This window comes from Tetrao urogallus (genome assembly GCF_951394365.1).
Source record: "Tetrao urogallus genome assembly, chromosome: 24".
NCBI lineage: Eukaryota > Metazoa > Chordata > Aves > Galliformes > Phasianidae > Tetrao > Tetrao urogallus.
This window is the reverse complement of record NC_136837.1, coordinates 941,886-960,030: the sequence shown is the minus strand read 5'-3', so window position 1 is coordinate 960,030 and position 18,145 is coordinate 941,886. Positions and strand designations below refer to the sequence as shown.

General features: G+C 49.6%; 2 protein-coding genes across 2 annotated transcripts; both read left to right on the top strand.

Annotated features, from left to right (window-relative positions):
• Positions 1-597: 597 nt before the first annotated feature.
• LOC306955189 (uncharacterized protein) lies at positions 598-2,556 on the top strand (the record flags this gene model as incomplete). Its single annotated transcript, XM_079546436.1, has 3 exons — positions 598-1,241; positions 1,806-1,954; positions 2,549-2,556. The coding sequence occupies 3 exons, from the start codon at positions 598-600 to the stop codon at positions 2,554-2,556; spliced, it is 801 nt and encodes a 266-aa protein (XP_079402562.1).
• A 285-nt stretch (positions 2,557-2,841) lies between these two features.
• LOC306955273 (LEM domain-containing protein 2-like) lies at positions 2,842-10,781 on the top strand (the record flags this gene model as incomplete). The annotated part of the gene is made up of 8 exons (XM_079546535.1): positions 2,842-2,965; positions 3,677-3,752; positions 4,963-5,039; positions 5,680-5,759; positions 8,043-8,188; positions 9,187-9,288; positions 9,380-9,482; positions 10,631-10,781. Exons 2-8 carry the CDS (start codon positions 3,707-3,709, stop codon positions 10,779-10,781), a joined length of 705 nt encoding a protein of 234 aa, XP_079402661.1. The 5' UTR covers positions 2,842-2,965; positions 3,677-3,706.
• Between the last annotated feature and the right edge of the window lie 7,364 nt (positions 10,782-18,145).

Here is an 18,145-nt window from a genome sequence, read left to right as displayed (position 1 = left end):
GACATTTGGTTTTGCCTTTTGAAGCTGCGGGTCTGTAAGGAAGATCCTTCCCACAGATCCCCCCAGGCCCAGCTCAGTCCTGCCCAGCCCGCAGTGCCACTCACTGGGCAGCGAGGGGGGGGATGAGGAAAAGGCCTGCAGCAGGCAGGGAAAGACACTTCTTTCTCCTCAAAAACGTCCCCAGAAGCATCAAAAATCACTTTAGCTTGGAATGAGAGCAGCTCGGCTCCTCGCTTGCTTCTGAGTGCTGTGCCTCCCTGCTGAGGCTGCTTTCGCACTTCGCTTTCTGCATTTCTCTCTCTCCTGAGGTGGGAAGCAGCTTGTACTCAGAGCCCTACCCGCTCTGAGGGGATTCTCGACCTCCCCAACATGGCGGAGCCACCGACCTGCCTTCACAAGATGTCGGCGCATTCACTCGCCCTTCCCAATATGGCGCCCACCCCGCACTTCCCGTATAAACATGGCACCGGGCGGGGGCAGCGTGCGCCCTTCTCAAGATGGCCGCGAGAAGGTTGCTGCTGGCCCTCCTCAAGATGGCGGCCGCCCTTCCTTGCTGACAGAGTGCTTCCGGTTAGGCCTGGCGTCAGCGCCGCGGCCATGGCGGAGCTGACAGACGCGGAGCTCCGGAAGGAGCTGCTGGCGCTGGGCTACCGACCCGGGCCCATCACCGAGACCACCCGCAAGGTCTACATCAAGAAGCTAAGCTGCCTGCGGGCTGAGGTGGCGGCGGCGAAGCGCAGGGGCCGCGGCGCTCCGCCCAGCCCGGGCCGCAGCTCCGGCAGGCCGCAGCAGGCCTCACCCTCGCGGCCGCGCCTCGGCTTCAGCCTCAGCCCCGGCAGGGCCGGCCGCGACGGAGAGGAGGAGGATGAGGAGGACGGGATGGAGGAGGACGAAGAGGAGGAAAGAGGACGAGCGCCCGTGTCCCGCTGGGAGGCCGCTGAGGGAGGCAGGCTGTCCTGGGGAGACCCACGAGGGTCACCGCCCGGGCGCAGCGGGGGGCTCGGCGGTAGGAACGAGGGTGGGACATCCCGGGATGGGCTCCGGGGGCTGAGCGCACCTTCCTCGTGGAGCTCCTCCCTGGAGAGGAGCGGGGGGCTCAGGGCTGGGATGGGCTCGTCTCTGGATGATGGCTATCGGGCCTCGAGCTCCTTTCAGTGGAGCACATCTGCAGAGGGGAGCGAGGGGCTCAGCGGCGGGCCGAGGGCGTCCCTGGATGGGTTTGGGGGGGCCGAGTCCCAGTGGTACGTGTCTGTAAGTAGAGATGAGGGGCTCAGTGCAAGGGCTGGGATAGGGTCGTCCGTGGATGGGGTGGGAGGGCTGAGCTCCGTGTCCTCCTGGGATGCGTCTGCGGGCAGAAGTGGAAGGCTCAGCTCCATGTCCTTTTCCAGTGATGAAAGCGCAGGTCTGACATCCAGGGGCCATTGGGACACATCAGTAGGGCGGACTGCAGGGCAGAACTCCCCAGCACAGTGGGAGACAGCAGGGGGAAGGAAGACAGAAAGGAAGGGGCTTTTCTCCAACAGCTGGTGGGGACGGGAGAGCAGGGTGGCACCCAGCACTCATTGGGAAACCTCAGCAGGATGTAGTGGGTTGAGTTACCCATTCGAGAGGAGAGAGGAGAGCTTGGCGCCCAGCGTTCGAAGGGAGGCAGACAGAGAGCCAAAAACCAGCAGCTGGGGAGAGGGATTGAGCCGACGGCTGCCGTGGAGGGCTGTGAGTGGCACAGGGCTGGGCTCGGGCAGCCGGTGGGATGCATCTGCTGCAGTGGTGACACCCCGCACTCAGCTCCTACGGTCAGCCCCCAGGCAGCAGATGGAAGGAAAGCGCAAAGGCCTCGAGTTCTACCTCTCCCAGTTCCTTTTCCTCGCCAGCTTGGTGCTGCTGCTGATTTTTCTGGGTATCCTCATGGTGAAGATGATTGGGTCAGGCTGGCTTGAACAGACAGAGGAGAGCTGTACGTGTACCAGTTTAATTGTGCTTTTTTAACTTTATTTGCTTTTATTTTCTGATTTCCCTCTGTTACTTCCATTGCTATCGGATACATCATTCTCTCACTTGGCATCTCCGTCTCCCTCTCCCATTGCCTTTGGGAAGTCTCATTCATCACTGAAAATAAGTCAAGTGTGTGTTCTTTTTTATTTTTACTTTTCCCTTCAGTTCTTCAAAACCCTGTTGGGTTTTGCCCATAAAAGGAAGCCAGGCCAAGGAGGTGTTTTATGGTTATTGGCTGTGTAGTATAACACCTGTGTAGCTGTCCTGTGTTTTAACATTAGCCTCTGCAAAGCACAGCCCTGCGATGGCCTCTGTGTTGCATTTAAAGCAGATATCCCAGCTAGATGGAATTAATGCCACTTCAGGACTTGGAACTGAAAGAAGAGGTTTGGGTTGGAAGGTACTGGTCCTTAATTTGGGCACACTGCACGTAGATGTATGACCTGTGGCCAGCCTGTATCCAATTGTTGGGACAGGAGTCAGCTCTTAAACCAGAGGCCACAATCTTTGGAACTAACTGTTCATGCTGAAGTATATCCCCTGTGTTTGCCTTCAGGGACTTGATTTAAACTCTTGTTATTGCCATGGTATTTCAGGTGACCATGGCATGCAGCACTTGAGAATGATCAGTGGAAATTTCCATCTCCTGCCATCTACTTCAGCTGTTAAAACATTCTGGCCACAATTTTTACTTTCCAGCAGAACAGAGTTCATCATTTACAGCCTGGTACAAAACTAATTTTGTTTCTTTTGCTGCCTTCCAAGGCAGTGCTTTGAATGTGCTGTTTGTGTAGCAAGGTACCGTGTAGAGTAAGATTAAAAACAGCAGAATCAGGCTTGAAGGTAGAGTCTTTAAAAAAAAAAAAAAAAAAGTTATTTTCTTGATCAGAGCTCTTGTTTTGCAGCCAGATAACTCTCTTTCTCTCCCATAGTTAATCTCTTGCCTGTGGATTGTGACAAAAGAACAGATGATGTAAGCATATATTTATTTATCTTTAAATATTGTGGATGGGATTCTCATAGAAGAGTAATTATTCTGGGAAGCTTCCACCAGTATCACATCACTGTGAAATTATTAGTTTTATCTTCGTGATTTGATGAGTTGGAATTAATGAGCTCGATTAAGTTAGGATTGTGTGCAAGACTCCAAAAGATAAAACATTAAATTCCCATTTATGTGAATCAATTTCTTTAATAGTGGTAACAGAAGCGATAAGGATTTGCTGAAGAGGCTGTACCTGCGTTCAGCTTTAGCAATGCAGGATTTAATCCAGCTCGTTCCCTCAACTCCATTGTAAAGTGTTTGCACAGCCCTGTTATTATTATTTTTTAATCATGGTGCCTCACTTGGAAAAAGAAAATTTTGGATTTGGAGTTATGGTTGGTCCCTTGTGACACCTGGGACACACAGAGGTGATGGATGCAGCTTGTCTGAGGGGATGGCTGGTGGTGCAGTGTGAGCTGGGCTCTCCGTGGCACTTCCACATGATGTGCCAGCTCCACTCGGCCTCAGAACCCTTAGCTGTGTTGCAGCTTTGCTGCAGGTGTGTTCACTTTGAACTGGTGATGCATAGCTGAGCTAAAACCCCTCTGCTGGCATTTTGTTGTGACGGTGCTGGCTAGTCTGACTGCTGCCCCGTAACTGCCAGGCTGTTCATGTGTGTTACCTGTTTCTGACTTTCAGTTCTGCAAAGCCAAAGAGAAGGACGTTGTGATGAACATGCTGCACGAGTTGTATAACTACTTGTCTGTACAAGCTGGTGAGTTCCATTTGTCGTTGTAAAACACTCTCTCAGCTATCTGGACATTTTCAACCTTAATTTGAAGAGAGGGATTTCTGGAACAGTCAGTTCCACTCATAGAGCTCTGAGAAAGTCAGGTAACAGCAAAACAGAACGAGGTGTGTTTATTTTTGATCTCAGTAGTGCTTAGCTAATGCTATCACTGTGCTCTTGTGGAGTGGTCCTTCTTTGCACTCGATATATTGGGAACTTGAGGTGCAAATCTTCAGCTTTGTGGTTCTTTTGTAACAGCATCTTGAAATTGTCTTCAAGATGCTCAGAGGCAGGTAAGTGTAAATCAGTGCGTTCTTACACATGGAGTCGGACTGACTTAAGAAGTTGTCATCTCTCTGCTGAAATGTGACAGCGGATTATGGGATTTCTTTTAAGTTTTCTGTGCTGAGCAAGGCAGGCTTACTTGGCTAAGGAGCCAACTGACTGCAGGAGTTGAACGCTCTGTACTACGTGTGTGCCAGTCCGATCCATAACAAGTGCTGTTTGACAGAGAAAGCTGCTCTAGCAGCAGTTCAGCAGACAAGTGAGAACTTTTCTTTCAGCAAGATGCATAATAATGTTAATCATAACAGTGCCTAAGTTCCATTTTCAAGATTTCAGACCCCAATGCTTTTGAATCCTTTGGATTCTTGAGTTTCACACGATTTCTAAAGCTTCAGTACCAATTTTGCCTGGTCTCTCAGCACACTTGTGTGGCCAGCTTTGTGAAGGATGATTTAGAAGCCCAAGTTCCTGGCCAGTATTCCTCTGCATGGGCAAAGGGTAGAGCTGAGATATAGGCTTCTTAGAAGCATTTTGTGTTGATCACACTTCAACACTGCAGTCTCTGTTGCATAGTGGAAAGCCCCTCTGCCTGCCGTTATGTCAGAGAGGTGGTTATGTATTCTGTGGAAGAGAAATAGTATTTTTCCCTCCCTCTGTCTTTGCTGAGTAGCTCATGCTCTCAAGCATGAGGTTTTCTTGCCCTTCCCCAACCTCTATCCAGTGGCTGAGCACTTTATTAATAGTCATAATCTTAACCTGCCTACCATATAAATCTCACCTTGCAGTCGTTTTGCCCAGAGCTGTAGCTGCATTTAAAGGATGTTGTTTCTGGACAGCTGAGTGTATTTCTGAACTGTCAGGGGTTCTTTTTTTCTAAACATTATTTCTGTTTGACTTTTTTTTTTACCAGGTAATTTTGAATGCGGAAACCCTGAGAATCTAAAAAGCAAATGCATTTGGGTTAGTGAAGCAAGGGACCACGTGGTGGTGAGTAGGCTGTGAGCAGCTGTTGTTGTAACGTGGTGCTATGCCTCTTACAAGGCAATAAATAATAGATACTAAAGCAATTTGCCATTTGTTTTACTTCCCCATCCTGTTCTGATTCTTTCCCATACCTCTGGTTTCCCCTTTGGTTCTCAGCAGTTCGTTTGAAAATAATCTTCCCCTACATCTCTGATTCAAGCCCTGTAAATCTAACTTAATGGTTTGTTTTTTTGCCATGGCCATCAGTCTTTTGTAACCAGAAATTTCCCAGGATTGAGGCTTGGGCAGAAGAAAAATCTTTCTATACCCCAAAGTGTCAGAAGACAGACTGCCTTGATCCAGCATTCCATTTTTTTCATGGTAAACTGTCAGTAAGATTATGTTGTATTTAGTGGTTAGCCTTACCAGTCTGGGAGAGTGTTATTTTACAGAGTGCTTCACGCATCATCTACCAGAGTCAGAAGATTTCAGTCCAGACTGACTTTCAGATTTAGTTTTCCTCCCTCCAGTTTGCAGAATTATGATAAGAATTAAGCTAGGGACAGACTGCTTAGAATAAGTTCTCTCATAACTGTTAGGAAATAACGTTATTCAGTATTTTAAATGAATGGGAGACTGACATTCTAATGGATTCTTCTCACAGAACATAACTGGTGGTTCCCCACAGAAGTTTGAAGCTGCCCTGAAGTGGATACTGAACAGTAACAAGGATTTAGGAATATGGTAAGTGGAAGCCTGCTGTTCCAAAATGATCTTTCTCGGCTCGGCTGATGTGTAATTTGACATCCTGTGTGCTGTGCACAAAAAGCTCCATTAGATTTCAAAGGTAATCAGAGACACGCTTTGTCAGTGCTTCCAAATAAAACGTATGGTCCTAGAACAGATTGGCAGCTGCAGACGTTCCTTCTCAGTGTGTTTCCCAACCCTTGCAGTGGGGGACATCGTGCTCACGAACACACTGCTCTGCAATGAAGTTCAAGCCTGATGTTGTGCCTGTTCACTGTGACGTTGTGCTTACAGCAGGGCTTAGAGTTCTGGTGTCTTGGGAGGGCAGCTCGCTTGTTAAACTTGCCTGTGTCCTCGCTGTTCTCCAGACACTCTTTTATTCAGTACTCTTAGCAAAAACAGAGCTTTGGTATTTTGTGGGCCCCCTTTCAGCAAAGGGGTTGGGTTGTACAGGTCAGCAGAGCATTGTCTTCAGGAGGTAACAACCCACGTGCCCTGGGATCTCATGGGGCAAGTAAGTCTGTGAGGAGGGGAGGGAAACAGACTGTTGAATGGTATCTTTTCTTTAGTGTCAGTTCTCTTTCCGGCAGAATGCACAGTAGATGTCAAAACCAACAGACTGTGACTGCATAGCAGCTTGGTCAGTCACCAGTGGGGCTTTCTGTCTTGGGTTTCTTGGCTGCCACTTGTTTCTGTACATGTGGAATGGCACAAGTGCTGGTTTCTTCAGCTGAGAAATACAATGTTCGGGCCGTAATCTGATGAGAGGCTGTTATGCAGTTTCCACAGACATAATTATCTGCCTCTGGGAAGTGTCAGCTGCCTCCACTCCATGTTAACTCTGAAGCCTAACATTTGTTTGCATTTCAATATTGCATAAATTGTATAATATTGCATAATACTGCATAAATAAAATGTATCTCTGATTAAACGAATTGCAACGGTAGTAATACTAGAGCTTCATGGGTGTAGTTTGTGTTGATTTCCACTGCTTGATTTCTTGTCCTAAAAAGAATTCTGCAGCTGCTGCTGTGGCTGAATGATCAGACAGTGCCTGCTGCTTTATTCTTGGCGTGTGGCAAATTCCCAGGACAAGACATTGTTTTCTTATTGGCAGGTTTGGATTTGCTTTTTGGGCCGTATTTTTGTACAGGGGCAGTGCTTGTGTCAGGAGCCTTGTAGTGTAATATATTCTCTTTTAATTTTCATAATTAGCAGTTTTCTGGGCTGTTTGCCAAGTGGATCTACTTTCACCAAGTCTGCATGGTGTGCAGAGTGAGTGTTCAGCAGGCTTACCAACCTGAGGGTGGCATTTCTACGTGAGATTGGTGTTCTGGGTGCCAATCTGAGAGGCAGAACTGGAAATGAGCTCTGCTCAGTGATTCTGCTGCATGTTTAAAGTATGGAGTGTGGATTGTCAATAAGATGAGGGGTGGGAAACAGCTGTGTCTGCTGCTGTAGAATCCAGCAACCAAAGCACTTGGTGAGATCTGCACTAATAAATTGAGAGAATGACATTGTCTAGTAAGTCATTCATTGCAAACCTGGAATGAATTAGCTTAAAAAAAAATGAAATCCCCTTTGGTCTCATTGCTCTGAATCTGATGGCTCTCGCTAGGATTGCTTGATGCCTGTTGGCTTAGAGGATCTAACAAGGAAACCACATCAGCGTAGGTCTGTACAGAAAGAAGTGAGCTAAAAGCATCTCGGCTGGCACAGCAGGTGTGTGCAAGTGATTTTGCAGGAGGATGTGTTATCGATTTTGCTGTGAATGCTTTCTGAGGGTGTGTCCATTTCTCACTGCAGACACAGCTGATGTGTTGTCACTTTCCTAGCTAAACTGTTTATGCTCATCAGCACTGAGGGAAACAGCGCAACCTCTACGGACATTTGCAGTCTCCCTCAACTGCTCTCTGCAATTGCTGATGAGTGACTCAGTAAACATTTCCATTTCTCTGTGCTGGGAGGTGGGAATCCAATTTAAAGTTTAATCTTCTGCTCGCTGAGAGGTACTGTCAGAGAGTCTGCAGAGGGAGATTTCAGTTTAGCAGTGGGAGTTCCAGCCCTGCTGCCTTTTCTGAAGCCATATCCAGTCCTTGCTAAGCAGCCGGTCCCAAAATGTTCTGGAAAGAGGAGGTGCAAAGATGTTGGTGCATTTTCTGTGTGGTGCATAGAACGAGTTACTGCATCTGCAGTCTGCTTCCTCTCCCTCTTTTGATTAAAGACTGCAGTTGGAGCGTTTGCGTTCTTCAGTGAAGATTTTCTGCCTCTTCCCATCAGGTTGAAAAGCGGAGACCCCTCCGAACCCGTCAGCAGAGTGGAGGAGGTGGTCTGTCTGGAATCGGCCCATCCTCAGATGGGGCTCAGCTGCCGTTTCTGGCGGGCGGTGATCACTGCTGTCATGAACCTGTTCCTGTTTTTCTGGTGTAAGTTGTCAGTGTTTCTGATCGACTTCTCCCCTTGCTGGCTGTAGAGATGAACACGCGTGCACCCATGTATTTTTCCAGCCATATGAAACTACTAGCAGAGGTGAAATAAATCTGCCAACGAGTTAATTTCTAATTAACCTTTTTCTGGCAGCAGAAAGAGACCTGTAGCCCTGCTCTTGTGCTGAGTGCTTAACACTTACTTTAAATCAGCAAGCTGATTAGCTCCCTGAGTATTCCTCAAGTACCCATTACTGTGGTCTGCAAAATAAGTATGTTAACCTACCTAAAAGATTCATTTGTTCTTTCTTTTCTTGCACTAAACTACAAAATCTTCTGGACTCTCCTGTAATGACTTGTAGCATTTCAAGTATTATAGGTTTTATGGGAAGAGTCTGTCATGCCCCAGCTGAGACAGAGGTCTTACTGAGCGAGGTGATAATGAGAGATGAGTGCTGGCTGGAGGAGTTTATAATCTGGCCAGATGAGGTGAGGGTGAAAGGGGATAGTTATGTTTATTGTAGAGACTGAGATGCTAAAGTTAGCTCCTGTCGTAATGGGGACATTTGTCAGTGCTAAACCTTCAATTTAGATCTCCTGAATTTTAGGCTGGCACTGGAGCCCCGGGCTTTATCTCCTTATCAAGTACCTATCTGCAGAGCAGTGGAGCTTGACAGTCTTCCTAAGTGATTATTGTAGGGGAGGCCTCTAGCAAAGAGGTAGCTCTGGGATTTAGAGAATTAGAGCCCTGTGGTCATGCTGATGTTTTGGGGGGGGGAGGAAGGTCTGTGATGAGGCCTTCTGGCCACCTCTGCTCACATGCACACATGCTTTTCTGTGGCAGGAACAAAATGTACTGCTCGGATGCAGTTCCAAGCAGGCCTGGGAAGCAGGGAGGAGGAAAGCTGCCTCCAGAGAGTTGTAAAAAAAGAAACCTGCTGGCACCGAGGAAGTACATGTATGTCCCTACTGAATTCTGTTTGTTTTTATTCCTCTAGGTCTGGTAACTCTGTGGGGGATCCTGATCTTCCTTCGGTATCGTTGGCGGAAGATGGAGGAAGAGGAGCAAGCCATGTATGATATGGTGAAGAAGATCATAGGTAGAGTCCAGTATCTCTGTAAACCCAGTTAACACTCTCCTCCTCTGTGCAGTGTTGAAATCTCTCCTTGTTTTTCCCTTCTGCCCTGCAGCTGTTGTCCAGGACCACTACAAGGAATGGGAACGGAACCTGGAGCGCTACCCCTACGTGGGCATTCTCCACGTTCGGGACAGCCTCATCCCTCCTCAGAGCAGGTGAGCTTTGCTCTTTTAGAGGGGTGTCAGCATGGCATGACTCAACTCAACTCAAAACCATAGTTACTGGATGACAGACCACGAGCAGACAATTGATGGGAAGCAAGCAGAGTCTGTCTGGCCTTTCACTTCATAAAGGATGTTGATAAAACCCAGGCTATATATTAACCTGCTGTAGATTAATGTGACAGTCCAGGGGGCTGATATTTTTTGCAGTCACACTGGTGTATTGTCATTGTTCTATCACACAGTAATTGGATTTTGTTTTTCCTGGGCCTGGAGCATCTTTTTTTTAATTTTTTTTTTTCCTCCTTTGTCTAATCTATGTAGGATGCCATCCTGTTTCTCAGCCATCGTGCCTTGTTCTCCAGGCAGGTGCTGCAATCTCACAGAACAAACCTTCCCATGAGCTGAATGGGGCTTTGGGGAGGCTCTTCTGAAGGGATTTTGTACACTGTCTGCCTGCAAAGTTTCCTGTTCAGATGAGGCAGCTCTGAATGGGAGGCAGAGCAAGCTGTCTGATTCTGATGCCTTTTCAGAACGGAAGCGCAGTTGGTTATGCCGCAGTTGGTGGGGCAGGAGGAGCAGCCTGGGTTGTGATGCTTCATCTTTGCAAAACGTTTTTTGTTTTTTTTCAACATTTTGCTTAGGCTCAGCTGCTTTGTTCTCCAGACAGCACAGAACACTGCACGTGCTGCAAAGTCTCAAACATCCTCCCTCTTTATCAGTCACGATACAACCAGGAGTTATTTCAGCTGGCTTTGATTGATAGCTGTGTAGTACCTAGAATTACTAGACTGCAAAACTGGATGGAGCTCCAGTTTGTGTCCCTTGTCTGAGAGTTCCCTGTGCTTTGAAGGTGGGGGCAGTTTGCTGATGGAATCCCTCTGCAATGTGAATTGAGCTTGACATTCAGGGCAGTCATCAATTGTTTGTGCTGCCAGAGGGTCTCCTCTTCCCCACTGGTAGGATTTGTGCTTTCATGTGCTGGGCTTGAAATCACCTCTCAACTTGAATTCTGGTTTAATCTCCTTTACTGTCTGCACGGGAAGCTGGCAGTGGCTTGATCAACAGCTACAATTACTGTAAGCAGGAAGGCACTTTGAGAATATAATTATTTTTCTTTTTCATTGCTGTTTTTTTTGCAGGAAAAAAATGAAGCGCGTCTGGAACAGAGCTGTGGAGTTTCTGGCCTCAAATGAGTCACGGATTCAGACAGAGTCACACAGAGTAGCAGGAGAGGACATGCTCGTATGGAGATGGACTCAGCCATCTTATGTCTCAGATTCAGAGCACTAAAGAGGAGCAGAAGAGCAGAAGCAGAACAACTGTTGAAAAGGACCTCTGCAAGGGAGCAGTCCCTTCTCTGGTGGTGGGAAAGAGCAGGTCACGGTCCCAACCTCCTTGGGTTGGGGATTGCACGTCTCTGTTTGCTCTTCTTTCTTAAAATCTTCACGTACAAACAAAAAAAAACAACCAGGGCAATAATGTTGGCTTAGAAAGAAGATGGGCTTGAGCTGGTGGGAAGCTAGAATCACACCACAGTTAACCTTCCAGCAGATATCTGGCTTCTGTAGGCAAGCAGGCCTAAAGCAGCGTGTTAAAAAAACGCGTCCTTAAATGTTGAAGGACCTGAGATCTCTCTGACAATGGTTCTTAAAATTTGACCTCAATTCTGCAAAAGCCAACTGGAGGCAGCGTCCAGCATGGAATGTGTTTAAAGGAGGTTGGCATTTCCCATGGAAACTTTAGGGTGGCAGCTGAGATGTATGTTGTTAGCATTTGTTTTTTAGCAGTGCAGAGACAGCAATGAGAGCACTTGCTGCTTCCCAACAGGGAGAATGTTTGTGTCTGTTTCACCCTTCAAAAGTGGGGGGGGAAAATAATAGGAAAAAAAAGAAATAAAATGAGGCAAAGGTAGTCATAGAGGGAGGGCAGTCTGACGTGCCTTGATGGTTTGGGCTGGGCTGGGGGTGTGGAGGGAAGCATTTGTTATCCTGTTCCACTTTTTAAGTCTGCAAATTCTGTGCTTTATGTTTTCTTGGGGGGCGGGGGGAATTTGGGTGGGAAGTGAAGGATATAGGAAGCTTCAGGAAGCGCTTTCTTGTGGCTACAAGGGGTTGCTTCGTGGGCTATTAAATAGCAGCTTTGGAATGTCTATTGGGGCTGAATGTACTTGTTTATCTTGGGCAGCTGCAATGTGTGTGCTGTGGGTCAGAGCAGAGGCGTACAATGCATGGGGTCGTGCATTGTCAGGGGGTGCCAAATCCATGTTCCTGCAGCCTCACGACAGGTGGAAGGAGCAGCAGCCCGTCCTCTGGTGCTGCAGGCGTTGTGTTTTGTATCTGCAGTCATCTAGTTAGTTAAGTTTGTTTCTGTGTCCTGCGTAGGACTGTTGTTGTTTTGGGGGGTGTTGTTTTGTTTTCTTTTCTTCAAAGAAAATATCTCCAGAGTGTGGCAGCTTAGACTGGGCAAAAATACTGTTAATCTGTTCTTCCCTGTGTCATCAAACCGCTGACAGGACACCGCTGGGACAGCGAGGACCAAATTCATTTCTGGCCTAAGCTAACAAAACCTGCAGAGAGAAGCCAGTGGCAGTGTGTGTCGGCGGTGGGTTTAGCAGCTTCATGAGCAGAGTGTGGATTTTTGCATTCAGCTCTGATGCTGAGTGCATGGAGAGCTTCCCTTCCAGGCTCTGCTGGGCAGCTGGGCTCAGGGTGGCAGCCAGAGCCCTCCTGCAAGGTTTGCAGATCGGCGATGCCACCCACAGGGTGGGCACCCTGCCCGCATCCCAGGATGAAGTCTGGGAAATCTCTTCCCTCCCTCTCCCCCCCCAGGGTGTTTGGTGGGGCGTTCCACCTGTGCCTCCTTCTGCAGAAGGGTGGCAGGGGCTCCTGGCAGTACCTGCTGCTGCTCATCAGCCAGGGGGAGTGGGGAGAGCAGCTTTCTGCAGGGAGGCCTGATGAGTCACACGAGAGCTGTTCTGTGGGGGTTTCACTCCTAGCCCATAGGTTGCTTTTGGTTGCACGTGTAAGGTGTTTGAACAAGAGAGGAGACTCAGGAACGGCCTTCTAGTCATTTACCACTAAATAGGGCATCAACTGAAGGCAGCCTTGATTCTTCTAAAACATTGTGGTGAGATCTCCACTGTTGTTACAGAAGCTCTCCCAAACACCAGTGCCTATGTAATTAAGCCTTTTTTAACTGTTTGCAGGTTTTGAGTTACGATTGTTTTTAACCATCCAAACACGGAGTGAGGAGTTATGCATTGCAGTCATGTTTTTTGTATTAAACTTGTTTTGTAGAACAAATCTCACTGGCTTGGTGCTGTTTATTATCCGTTCAGTTTAGCTCTGTAAACCAATATATAAAATAAATTTATTACGAATGATTTGTTACCTTTTATTTCTGTGGAAGAGTTGCAGGCTGTTCCAATTGCTTTTGCTCACGCAGATCAAATAGATCCTGCTCCAAGGAGACGGTGGGTTCTAAGTATAACCCTGGAAATGGCATGGGACTGCATGACAGCCTAATGAGACAGCATGGATCCTTGTGACGCTCGCTGATCTCAATAGCCAGCAGGCTCAAGTGTTGAGTTGCAAATTCAATCTGTGTTCTGGGAATAGGTGGCATTAAGGAGTGCGTGGAAGGCAGTTGTCTCGTTTAGCTGCATTTTGAAGAGATTGACAGCTTTGAGGATTGGGGTACTGCAGTTATTAGCTCAGTGGGTTGATGGGTTTTCCTGTGGTCCTTCGTAAAGCGTTGGTTCAAGATGGGGAATGGCACAGAGCTGTAAGGCTGTGGGAACGGGGAGCATCATGAGTTTCCCACGTTTTTTGCAGGCAGATCTCTTGTGCATTGGCTGTGCAACATCAGCAGCCTCTGCATGAAGTTTGGTTCTCCTCGAAGTTGCTGCAGGTCCTGAGCACTGCTGCATCCTCAGGTCGTGGTCCTGAGGATCCTGAGGTCCTTTTCTGGGGATGTGAAGTAGCAGGTGTCATATAGGAGAGGTGGGATGGACACACATCCCTTCCTGCCCTGAGCCTTGGGCTGGTGCCTGTCCCTGGGCACAGCACTTCCCTCCTGGTGTCCCAAGGGCTAAGGCTCTTCAAGCAAAGCCATCACGCAGTGCTATGAAAGGGAGGATTTTGATATCAAGGATGAAGGCTAGAAGTCGTTTCAGATAATTCACCAGATACCCAAGGTTTCCAAGGTTGCCTGGTGAGTAGAGCACACATGGGCAAACCTTGGCGAGTCCTTGGAGTTGTCCTTGGGCTCTGCTTTCGATTCCTCTCTCACCTGAGTGTCACTGACTCACAATACATGCACTGTGAGCCTCCACTTCTTCAAAGTCCGCCCGTGAGACAGCGACAGAGCTCTGAATCATCACTGTGTGATGGGCAGGGCTGACTCACTGCTGCTGGGTGGAAGAAACGTTAATTAATCTCACCATGTAGGTCTGGATGACGGAGGGGCAGTTTCCCAGCAGTGAGAGGTGCTGGCTGTGCGACGGCCCTGCTTGTCCAACCTCCTTGCTGGTACTGAGCTGTTGCTAAGGTATGGGACTAAAGGGAGTGTGGGGCTCCAGCCCTCCTCAGTACCTGCTTTCCTCCTTGGTGCTTTCACCCAACACAGGTTGCTAAGTTACAACTGAAACGTATTTGAGGTTAGGAAAGAATCTTCTGTTTGGTGTGATGGCACGTGCTGGGGGCTTTTTGCTGTGGCAGCCCACCTCGTGTCCATGGGCAGCAAGGAAGGTGGCTTCGTGCTGCTCTCACTGCCGCGTTCCTGCCCGCTCCTTGCAGCCTGTGCTGATAGTTTCTATGGCACCAGCAATTTTCCCAGCCTCCCAGTCCACTCAGGGAAGAGGGGACAGTGGGTTCATCCCTTCCCTGCTCTGCTTCCAACCTGCATTTGCTCCCACTTTCTTGCAAAGCGTGAGGGTTCCATAAATAGGTTCTCGAGCAGTGGGCCGATAAAGCCGTCGCATCCCCTCACTGTCAGGAAGGAAAATATGTACCAACAAGGAATCTAAAATAAAATTTGCCCTTTATCTTTTCATTTCCTGCTTCCATTTAAAGCCTTTCACGTTAAATGTTTTGTCTCCCGCTGACATGACAGCTGATGCTGAGCTTTATTTATGGGATGCGGAGTCGGGGCGCTGTGCCAGTTCTCCTGGAAAGATCAGCGTGGACTGGAGAAACAGAAGCACGGACAGGGAGCTCTGCCCCAGGGCGCCTCCCTCCAGCACTGCCCCCATCTCAGGCAATCTCTCCCAGGGCTTGTGCTGGAATCTCCACCTTGGTTTTGTTCAACTTCTCAAGAGCAGCCCTCGCGCTTGGGCTGGGATCCGGGTGGCTGTGTGCTCTGCACCTCTGCTGCCCCTGTGTTCCCCGGCTCCTGTGGGCAGGACAACCCCCGGTCTGTGACCTCCCCTCTGATGGAGAAGAGCACCTGCCCTGCATTTCTTCACAGCACTCCCTTAAGGCTGGGCTCGTGCTGTTTACGTCGCTGCTCCAAAACAGTTCCAAGTGTCCAAGCTGAAGCAACACAGGAAAACATTCAGCGGGTGGCCGGGTCACGTTGGGCCGAGGGCCTTCTGCGGTGTGGACGTTACCAAGGAACCCACTCCTACGTGAAGCCTGGAATGCACGAGGTTCAGCTGTAGTGGCATCCCAGCGTGAGCTGGGGGGCATTCACTCTTAGGATCACGTCTCCATCTGATGGAGGCTGCAGCTTTCAAGCTGGCCGGGGTAATAATATCCTTGTGTGCTGTAATTAGTTCCTAATTAGCATAGTTTTAATATGAGGTGGGCTTGCTTTCCCCTTAGAGTGCTCTGTGTTGTACAAGGGGCTGAGTAATTGCCTCTGCAGCTGTGGTGGGGGCACCTCCTGGGATGCAGCAGCCTCGAGCTGTGCTGGTTTGAACGGAGCAGCCACTGCAGTGCTCCTGACATCAAAATGAGATCACTGCAATTAATATAACCATTAAAAATACATATGGCATCCAGCAGGGCAGGCTCTGTACAGGGGAGGTGTGTGTGCCAGCACCATGCAGGGCTCCCAGGGCGAAGTTGGGCTCGGTCCTGTCTGCTCCCCTCCAATTAGCGGCGATTACTGCATCCACTGATTGGTTCCTCAGCAGCAGAGTTCCTTCCCACACTTCCCAGTGCCATCCCTGTTGCAGGCACTGATTTGTTGATGTCCTTGAATTATCACTGGGACTGATGGGGGACGGGGTGGGGGTGAGCATGGGGTGCCCAGATGGCATGTACCCCAAAATAGCAGTGGGTCTTGTCGGGATGTGCCAGGTTGGCTGCAGCATGCGAGGATCCCACAGGGCTGTTTGGGTTCCTGGCAGGTGCACAGCGTGGGGCACGCACTGTCCCCACAGAGCTGGCAGGAAATGCTCTGGGACTTTTCCACTCTGCTCCCGGCCTTGGTTTCCTGCATGAGGCCGCTGGCAGGGCCGGGCGCTGTGCCCCAATTCTCTCAGCTGCTGCATTGCATTGGACACAGCACGGTTCACCCCTTCCCAAAAATACCTCTTCCATTCTCAGCCCTATGAGCTCATCGACTCATTTGATCCCAGCATCCCTGCTCATTCTGCTGCCTCTTCCCTGCGCTCACAGCTCCTTTGCTCCATCGTTCCCTGCATCATCCCAACCCATTTCCCACAGCAAGCAGCTGCAGGGTTGGTTTGCACCTATCCTCATCCCAGCTGCACAGCAGGCTCCAGCCTGCTCCCTTACACCACCATCGCTTCTTTGCAAGCACCAGAATAAAGCTGCAGTTATTTCCCTCTGGAGCCATTGCACAAGGGAGGCAGAGTGTGGCCATGCTTCATACAGCCCCACACGTGGCTTCCTCAGCCCCAACCTCACCCCACGGCTTTGTTTTCCTTTAATACCAGGGGCTGTTTTCTCCCCCTCCCAACCTCAGCTGTCAGCTGGACATACCGGAGTGCTGCCAGAAATGTTGCAGTGTCAGCTGATGGCCCAAATGTCTGCAGGCTCCCCCTGCTCCTTCATTTCCCATCCTCGAGCGACACCGAGCAGCACTGAGATCCCAGAGCCAGTGGCTGAGCCAGCAGGTGAGGGATGGGGACGGGGGATGGCGGAACACTTGGAGGCACCAGGAGCGGTGTTAGAAGTGCTCCAAACATGGCCACAGCCTGTGGGATGGGATGGGGGAGCGAGGGGACGGCAGCAAGCTGGGGTGTGTGCAAAGTGAGTGTTGTGGCTTCAGGTTTGGCTGCATTGCATTGCTTTGCTTTGGGTTAGCTACAGGGTTGAGTTAAGGTTTAAGGTTGGCTTTGAGTTCTCCGAAAGGTTCTTGGCATTGCTGGAAAGCACAGGGTGGGTTGGTGGGGGGCAGAAGGGGGTTGAGTGCAAGGCTGAGGCTGGACGGGTCTGTGCTGGAATGGGTTCAACAGTACTGTGGGGCTAAGGAGTGCGGAGGAGTGGAGGGAGGTTCTGAGCCAAGTCTGTGTGCACAGCTCCCAGAATTAATGGCTGGAAGGTCAGGGGGGGACGGGCAGGTCAGAGCCCAGAGCTAGGATAGAGTTTGGGTGCTTATATTGCTCTGATTTGTGCCCGAGCAATTGATCGGTGCAGAATTGTTTCTTGGAAACAACTGATGGTGGTGGAAAAGCTGATTATTTTCAGGGCTCAGGAGCAGCTCGGTGCGTGCATCCCAGAGCTGTGCAGATATGGGGAGGTGACGTCCCCATCCTACTGCCCATTTGTGGGTACAGTGGGTGCTGCAGACCATGGGGCACTGTGCATCCCCACGCCCAGATCCCAGCATGGGGTTGGGTGCTTTTTCAGCCATTCCATCCAGGATAATTCTGCTCTCACCCCCCCTACCCATGACCCTGTGCTTGGCAGAGCCGCCAAATAAATCCTTTGGTGCAGCAAACTGCATCTTTGCATCTTATTCATGAGGGACACGGGGACTGGCCGTAAAGTTTATGAACGTCATTTTCTTTCAAGGAAGGAAATACAAGATAAAAGAGCTCAGGGTTTCTGCACGTCACGATTTATGGGGTGCTTAGAGCTGGGTTTCATGCCAAGAGCAGAACATTTCGCTGCCGGCACAGTGCTGACTTTGGCTGTGGTTGAGGAGCCCATTGCTGTGAGCCCTGTTTGGGAACACACAGAGCTGGGAGCACTCGGATGTTCCTTGTGGCCAATGCTTCGAGGTGCTCAGAGGCACAAGGCCAGAAACTGGGCAGAAATGGGGTAATTGGGCTTCACAAAGCGCTCCTGCAGGCTGTACTGGTGTTGGGTGCGGGAGCTGGCCAGGAATCCCGGTCAACCTGAGAGCTGCAGGCATGAGGATCTCCACAAATTAACAGCCACGTTCATTTCTTGCCTTTTAATTAAAGCAAAATAAAACAAAATAAAAACCATCAACCCAACCCAGCAGCACCGTGCAGTGCACAGAGCCTGACTGTGCAGCACAGCGCCTCAAGGTGCCCCGGAGTGCCGGCACTGAGCTGGGGCTGTGCTGATGGGCACTTGTTTTCATGGTGATTTTCTTCTTTTTTAATATTCCAAAGCCTTTCTGGCAATGAGACCCTGGGGCAGAGCTGCTCCCAGGACCAGGCTGTGCTTCACCCCGTTGTGAGTAGGGTGGGATGGGGCGGGCGCTTGGAGAAC